The sequence below is a fragment of the Chinchilla lanigera genome, unplaced genomic scaffold, assembly GCF_000276665.1.
Source record: "Chinchilla lanigera isolate Chin_1 unplaced genomic scaffold, ChiLan1.0 scaffold00068, whole genome shotgun sequence".
Lineage (NCBI taxonomy): Eukaryota > Metazoa > Chordata > Mammalia > Rodentia > Chinchillidae > Chinchilla > Chinchilla lanigera.
The window spans coordinates 10,735,973-10,744,813 of record NW_004955469.1 but is presented as its reverse complement, the minus strand read 5'-3'; the positions used below and the strand labels follow the sequence as shown (position 1 = coordinate 10,744,813).

General features: G+C 37.6%; 1 protein-coding gene across 3 annotated transcripts in view; it reads right to left on the bottom strand.

Annotated features, from left to right (window-relative positions):
* Positions 1–5: 5 nt before the first annotated feature.
* The window catches only part of Spdya (speedy/RINGO cell cycle regulator family member A), a 57,290-nt gene continuing 48,454 nt past the window's right edge, over positions 6–8,841 (bottom strand). For 2 of the 3 annotated variants that reach the window (XM_005400534.2, XM_005400535.2), the window contains one exon: positions 6–304. In XM_005400534.2, the coding sequence (XP_005400591.1) occupies positions 213–304 (92 nt within the window). In that variant the 3' untranslated portion in view covers positions 6–212. The remainder of the gene's footprint in view (positions 305–8,841) is intronic. The other variant, XM_013522619.1, reaches the window with a different exon arrangement.

The following is an 8,841-nucleotide window of genomic DNA, read 5'->3' as shown; positions in this document are numbered from 1 at the left end:
AGAACTTTATATTGGTGATCACTACTTTTATAGGTTGGTATTTTTTAGCTATTACTATGATTTGTATAACTTTTACATAAAAGTTTGAAAGATAACAAAAGCTAGAGAAAGCTGTGTAACATTGCAAAATTGCTTAAGTGTCCCATTTTGACGTTTGTCTTGCATTTGACATTTTGTAGCTATTGATTCCAAGTTGCTTTAATTGAACTATCTTATTCTTCACTTCCTGTGAACCACTCCATAGATTTGTCTTTCTTCATGAAATCAGTTTTCTTTTCTTTGCTTGCTTGATGGTCATTTGCTACTGAAATAAAATAGGCACTTTAAGATAAATTTTCTGTATCTGTATATTTTAAATACATATTTCAATAGCTTGTGCATATTTTAAAAATAATAAAATTTGGGCTATAGTAAAGCTGAGAAAACTGAGAAGAATACAATCACCTTAAAAATTATTTTTTTTTAAAAAATGTAACTTTTAAAAAAATTCTGGTTATTGAACCTGGGGCCTCAATTGTTATACATGCTAAGTACATGAGCTATATACTCCAAGATGGACAACTTTTAACTTTGTCATTCCTCTCAGAATCTTTTTAACCAGTTTGAAAGAATATCAGAGTCATTGCATATAAGTAAAATGTAGAAATACAAGTTAGACATGAATTAATTAGTAATAGATAGGACTTACTTATCATTTATGAGAATCAGTTATTTTGCATTTACTATATACCACACAGTTTTTAAAAACTTTATAAAAAGCTTTGCTAAGTAGGTGAAAAAACACAATAGGCCCCAGCTGGGATTCATGGCTCCCCCAAAATGTGGTGGATTCTAATACTAAGGTCCTAGAAAGATACTAACCACCCAGACACCTCAGTGTGGGAGAATATTTTGGACTCATTTCTCTTTTACTTTGTTTTGTTCTTTGTCCTTTTCTCCTTTTCTCTTATTTATTGTTTTTCTGTTACTTTTACCTAATTCTTTTTTATTTTTTTGAGAAGGGTCTCACTGTGTAGCCCAGGCTGGCCTTGAACTCTTGTTACTTCTCCTACCTCAGACTCCCAAGTGCTGGGATTACAGGTGTGTGCTGCCACGTTTTTTTTCTGGCGGGGGGCGCCTTTTTGAGACAGGGTCTCATTATGAAGTTCAGACTGGCCTTGAGCTCACTTTGTAGCCCAGGCTGGTCTCGAACTCACAATGATCCGATCCTCCTGCCTGAGCCTTCCTAGTATTGGGATTACAGGTGTGCACTACCACACCCAGCTCTCCCCCTTCATTTATTGTTACTATTAACCTTTATGAATTTTAAGCCTTTTTGTTTATATTATTATTGCTGATTTTTGTTGTCAGTGGTATAATTGTTGCATTTAATTGGTTTTCACTGTATGTCAATATCTGCCTTGTCTTTTTGACATTAACATTATTGAACCGACTGTGGTGGCTCTTACACAGTAAGATCCTGTCTCAAGAAAACAACAATCACATTATTGAGGTTCATTTTCTCTTCTTGGAGTGAGGCTCAGGGTTAAGCCTTTAAAAGAAGGCTAGTCACTAACATGATCCTAAAATCAAAGTGGAAGAGAAAGCCCAGTGTGCTGGCCCCTTTCCCTAATCCTAGCACTCAGGAGATGTCCATCCCAAGAGACACAAAATTCTCAATATAGAAACACAAGAAGTATGAAACATAAGGTAATATGGCTTCTCCAAATATCCATAGTTTGTCAGTGACTGGATGCAAAGATATCAAAGTAGATGAGCTGTCAAAGAATTCAAAAGACTGATTTATAAAATAATGACTTCAAAGAGGATACAAATAAAGTGGTCATGGTGGCACATGCTTATTATAATCCTAGCACTCTGGGAGGCTGAGGCAGGGGGACTGATAGTTTGAGCCAGCCTGTGCAATTTAGTGACTTAGTGAAAATAAAAGTGCTGGTGATACAGCTCAGTGTGAAGGCCCTGGGTTTAGACTCCAGTACTGTAAAAGCCAGAAAACCAGCAGAATTAATTAAGGAAGACAATGCAAGATTTTCTTTCTTCTTTTTTCTTTGGTTTTTTTTTTTTTTTTTTTTTTTTTTTTTTTTGTCTTTTTGAGACACACTTTTACTGTGCAGTGCAAGCTGGCCTTGAACTCACTTTGTAGCCTAGGCTGGCCTCAAACTCATGGATCCTCCTGCCTCAGCCTCCTGAGTGCTGTGATTATAGGTGTGTGCCACCATGCCAGCCGACAGTGTAAGATTTGAGGAGTAATTCAACAAAGAGGTAGAAATTCTGAAGAACCAAACAAATTCTGGAAATAAAAAACACATACAAAACAGTGGAAAGCCTTACCAATGGACAGGAACAAAAAGAAGGTAGAATTTGAGGGCTTGCTGGCTATGGTGCTGCACACCTATAATACCAGCACTTAGGAGGTTGAGGAAGGAGGACTGCTGCGAGTTTGAGGCCAGCCTAAACTACATAGCAAGACCCTGTCTCACAAAAAACACATGAAGGCTTGAAGGTAATGTTGAGGAATTATTACATGCAGACACTGTTAATGAAAGAAAGAAAATTTTGAACAAAACATCCAATAGCTTTGGACATGGTTAAAAGACCAAACTTATAAATTTTTGGAATACAAAAAGTCGCTTAGGTTCAGACTTACAGCGTAGGAAATCTGTAATGAAACAATAACAGATCTGTGCTAGAAAGGCCCAAAGGTCAGTGGTGGAAGCTGGAAAGTCTTTTCCAGTGGGATGAAGGATCTGTGCTAGCAAGCCATTTTCTCCTGGTGGAACTGTGATTTTCTTTTGATCACTGTCTGTTTCAGGGCAGCAGCAGGAGGCTGTGGGTCTGAGTCCCATGGTAGTGTTATATGAGTTTTCAAGAGCATCACCCTCTACCTTGGGAGAGTTCTTCAATCCAAGGAAAGCATCCAAGTTCAGCTCTGGCTGAATTCCTTTCCAGATCAGTGTAGGCTGTGAATCTCCATGGGGCAGAGGAAAGGCTCAGGGAGGCTTTGCCAACTCCACAGTCAAGGCGCTGACCCAGCTGCATTCCCACACAGTGGTTCCTAGGAATGTGCAAGTCCCCAGGCTCCTTGGACCTGCAGAAGCTCAAGGCTTCAGTGGGAGCTCATGAACATTTTCATGGATGACAGGACATTTTCATGGATGATGGCATACTATGTCTTTTGGCAGCAAAAGCAATTCTAAGAGGGAAGTTTGTAACTATCAATGTCTATATAAAAAATCAGAGACATCTCAAATAAATATCCTAACAATGCATCTCAAGGTCTTAGTAAAAAGGAAAAACCAAAAACAAACACAACAGAGGGAAAGAAATAATAAAGATGCCTAAAAGTAGCCAGGTGTGGTGGCGCACACCTCTAATCCCAGCACTCAGGAGGCTGAGGCAGGAGGATTGCCACAAGTTCGAGGCCAGCCTGGGCTATAGAGTTCAGGGGCAGGAGGATTGCCACAAGTTCGAGGCCAGCCTGGGCTATAGAGTTCAGGGGCAACTATATAGCAAGACCCTCTCAAAAAACAAAACAAATGAAACAAAATAAACAAAACAAAAAACCAAAAAGAGTGAAAGTGATGAGATAGAGACTAGAAGAATAATACACAAGATCAATGAAACATTTGGTTCTTTGAAAAAATGAGACTGATAAACACTTAGTCAAACTAAAAGAAAAAAGACCTAACTCAGTGTCATTACAAGAATAGGATGTTGCAACAGACATCACTGTAATCCAGAGAATAAGCCTATATTCTCATAAATTGGAGAATCTAGAAAAACTGGATACATTTCTAGACACAACCTACCAAAACTGAATCAAGGCTAGCCATAGTGGCGCCCGCCTGTAATCCCAGCATTCAGTAGGCTGAGGCTACAAAGTCAGTTCAAAGCCAGCCTGAACTGCATAGTGAAAGCCTGTCCCCAAAAGACAAAAAACAAAACAAAAAAAACTGAACCAAGAAGATATAAAAACTGAAACAGATTAATAACAAGCAGTGGGTCTGAAGCAGTAATAAAAATTCAGCTGGGTCTGGTGGTGCACATCTGTAATCCCTGCACTCCGGAGAGTGAGGCCAGAGGATAACTATGAGTGTAAGGCCAGCCTATAAACAACACAGTGAGACTCTGTCTCAAAAAAAAAAAAGAAAGTAAAATTCCGTCAACAAAGAAAGCCCAGAACCAGACAGATTCACTGCTGATTTTTACTAGGACCTTTAAAAACACCAATCCTCCTCAAACTATTACATGAAGTAGGGAAGAAACACTTCCAGATTCATTCTGTGAAGTCAGCATCACCTTGATAAAAACACTAGACAGGGACACAACAAAAAACAGTATAGATCAATATCTTGATGAACACAATGCAGAAATCCTTAATAAAATTGCAAATTAAATTCAGTTTAAAAGATTATATGCTGGGTCTGATGATACATGCCTATAATCCCAGCACTGGAGAGGCTGAGGCAGGAGGATTACCTTGATTTTGAGACCAGTCTGGGCTGCATAATGAGTTCAAGACCAGTTTCAACTGCATAGTGAGTCACTGTCTCAAAGAAACTATATGTATAATTGATAACTATGTGTATAGAATATTCATTATGAATATTCACAATATAATACAAAAGGCCGTACATTACAATCAACTTGGCTTCATTCCAGGGATGCAAAGATGGTTCACCATACACAAATTGAATTTAATACGGTACATAAATAGAGTAAACTGTAAATATTACATGTTCATCTCAGTTGATGCAGGAAAAAAACAGAATTCAATATCCCTCATGATAAAAGCCCTAAAGAAACTAGGTACTGAAAGATCATTCCTCAATACAGTAAAGATCATATATGACAAACCCACAACCAACATTATTCTGAATGAGGAAGGAAGAAAACACTTTTTCTAAAGGTAGGAACGAAGCAGGAATGTCCACTCTCACCACTTCCTATATTGACATACTCAGTGTATTTCTTGAAATTTTAGCTAGATCAATTAGGCAAAAGAAAAAAAAATGATACAAATAGGAAAAGAAGTCAAGTTATCCTTGTTTGCAGATAATGCAATCCTATACTTAGAAGACCCGAAAGACTTCATAAAAGATGTTTAAAGTTGATAAATGAATTCAACAAAGTAGCAGGATGTAAAATCAGTGTTAAAAGCAAATAGCTTTTTGTACACCAATAATAGAGTTGCTGAAAAAGAAATCAGGAAAACAATTCCATTCACAATAGCTTTAAAAAAAAAGCAAAAACCCTAGGGATAAATCTAACCAAAGAGGTGAAGGACCTCTACAATACAAATTTCATGATACTGAAGAATGTAACTGAAGAAGACACCAGAAGATGCAAAGATCTTCCATGTTCATAAATTGATAGAATCAGTATTGTTACAATGGCCATGTTACCAAAACTGATCTACAGAGTCAGTGCAATCCTCATCAAACTACCAATGACATTCTTTAGAAAATTTGTTAGAACAAAATTTATTAGAAAAACATTCTAAAATTTATATGGAAACTGTTTTAGTTACTTTTTTTGTCACAAAGACATAATACCTGACACCCCCAAGTTGAAGAGAGGTTTATCTTTGGCTCACAGTTTGTAGAGTTTTTTGTTCATAATCAGCTGGCTCCAAGGCAGGCTGGCATGGTAGAGGAACACAGCAGGCAGGAAGTAGGGCAGAGAGGGAGGAGGAGGGATAGATACCATTCCACATCACACCCACAGTGACACATCAGGCTTCACCTCCCAACATCACATCCAGCTAAAAATATAAACCCATCCATGGGCTAATCCAGTGTATCACACACCCATGATCCAGTCACCCCCGCAAAGCCCACCTATGAGCACATGAAGCTTTGGGGGACATCCAGATATAAACCATAACAGAAACACAAAAGGCCCCAAATAGCCAAAGCAATCCTAAGTAAAAAGCAGATGTGGAGGTACCAAAATACTTGATATTATTATTATTATTATTATTATTATTATTATTATTATTATCATCATCATCATCTTTTTAAGACAGGGTCTTACAATGCAGTTCAGGCTAGCCTTGCACTCACTTTGTAGCCCAGGCTGGTTTCAAATTCACAACATTCCTCCTGCTTCAGCCTTCCTAGTGCTGGGATTACAGGCATGTAGCACCACACCTGGCTAAAATACTTGATTTTAAATTACACAGCAAAGCTATAGTAACAAAAACAACATGGTACTATGATAAAAAGAAAGACTAATGAACACAACAGAAGGTAGAAACAAACCCACACAAGTATAGCCGTTTGGTTCTGGACAAAAGAGCTCCCTCCCGCCAAATACACTAGAGAAAAGACAACATCTTCAACAAGTGGTGCTGGAAAAACTGGGCATGTACTTGTAGATTACTTAAACTAGATTCCTACTTCTCATCTGGTACAAAAATCAATTCAAAATGGATTGAAGATCTAGATATAAGACCCGAAACTCTGAAACTGCTAAAATAAAATAACTGCTAAAATAAAAGACACTTCAAGCACTTGGAGCACTTGAAGCCATAGGCACAGTTGAAAAGTTCCTGAATAGGACAGAGCACAGAAAACAATAGCATGAGTCAATAAATGGGACTACATCAAATTAGAGTTTCTTCCCAGCAAGGTAAACAACTAACAGTAAAGAGAGTGAGCCTACACAAAGGGAGAAAATCTTTGCCAGTTACTCTTGCAATGGAGGATTAATATCTAAAACATACAAAGAACAACAACAACAAAAGCCTTAGCAACAAAAAAATCCAATAGCCTATCAGTAAACAGGCAAATGAATTAACAGACATTTCTCAAAAGACAAAGTACAAATGGCCAGCATAGATATACATACAAATGGCATATATATATATATATACACACACACATATATATGTGTATACACATACACACAAGTGGCCACAAAATGGGGGGGTAGAAGGGAAGAGAAAAAAAAGAATTGAGATGTGTTATGTATATGCACCAGTTCCTCATAATGAATGTTACCATTTATGTACTACAAACATACCAATAAAAAATTAAAAGTTCAATGTCTCTATCCATTAGAAAAATGCGAATCAAGGGCTGGGGATTTAGCTCAGCGGCACAGTGCCTGCCTGGCAAGTGTGATGTCATGAGTTCGATTCTCAGTACCGGAAAAAAACCAAAAAAAAAGAAAAATGCAAATCAAAATTATACTGAGATTCCATCTTAATATAGTCAGACTGGCCATCATGAAGAATATAAAAACAAGCCAGGTGTGGTGGCACACATCTGTAATCCCAGCACTTGGGAAGATGAGGCAGGAGGATTGCTGGGAGTTCAAGATGAGCTTGGGCTAGATAGTCAGTTCAGGGCCAGCTTGAACTACACAGCAAGACTCTGTCTCAAAAAAAAGAATATAAAAAATAGAAAGAGCTGAGAAGATTGTAAGGAAAAACCCTTGCACTGCTTATGGGAATATAAATTAGTACAGCCACTTTGGAAATCAGTATGGAGGCTCCTCAGTAAACTAAAAGTAGAACTACTATTTGATCCTGCTGTTCTGTTCCTTGCTATATACCCAAAGGAATGAAAATCAGCATATTCTAAGGGTATCAGGATACCCATGTTTATTGTACCATTTGGAACCAAGCTAGGTGCCTATCAACAGATGAATGGATAAAGAAAATGTGGTATACACAGTGGAGTATTATTTAGCCATAAAGAATGAAATTTCGTCATTTTCAGGAAAATTGGTGGTTTTAGAGATTATTATGTTGAGTAAAATATGCCAGGCTCAGAAAGACAGACATCACATCTTCTCTCTAATATGTGGATCTAAAAAATAGAAAAGAAAGTAAAAGGGAGACAATTACTAGTCAAGAGGAAGGAATCGGAGGGAGGGAGGGTGAGTGGAGGCATCAGGGTAGGTAATAGAATGGAATGATAAAATATATGCATTGAAATCCCCCAAATGTGAACCCAGGGAGGGGTAGGGGAAGAGAAGCAAAGGGTGTGATGATTAAAGTATGTTATGTGCATATACAAAAAACAACTGTGTACATCCAAAACAAGTCAGGTCGGCAGTTGACTGGGTGATAGGACTGAAAACAGGCAAAAGGAGCATTCTAAATAAAGTATTTTCTACCATAACAGAGGTGATAGTGATTATTTATAGACCTCTAATCTCATAAATCTGTACTCAATATTTATGTATTTTATTGGATATGAAGTACTATTACCACATAAAACTTAGTGAAAGAGCTAAGTCTGCTTATAGACATTTAATATGAGTAATTGCTACTTCATAACTTTTTTTACTCACCATTGCAGCAGCAAAAAGTTTTAAGTGTAACTGGTTCTCTGTACAAGAGTAAATTATGTACAGTTTTAATATTTTTGGTAAATTAGCTTTACTTATGAATGAGTATATTTGTTGAAATATAAAGTATGTTTGTTGATTATAATTATATCTAATATTGGGATATCTAATATTGTATCTTTTCTTTTTTTGAGACAGGGTGTTATGGCTTATATGTAATGTCCTGCCAGAGCCTCATGTGGTCATAGGTAGAGCTTTTCAGAGATGGCTGGATCTAGAGTATGATGCTGGGATCAACATGTGTGATTACTAAATTAGTCCACTGATTGGTTTAGCATAGTTCTGGGTGTGGATTATGGGAAGGCCCACCCTGGGTGTGAGTGCTGGCCACCCTAATGGTGTGTAGCCTAGATAGAATATAAGGGACAGAAAGAGGGCTGTTGTTGCTTGCTGCTTGCTGCCTGCCATGAACTTTTTCTCTTCTGTAATGCTTCTCTGCCAAGCCATCCTGCTTGGAGCCAGCTAATTATGGACTGAAAC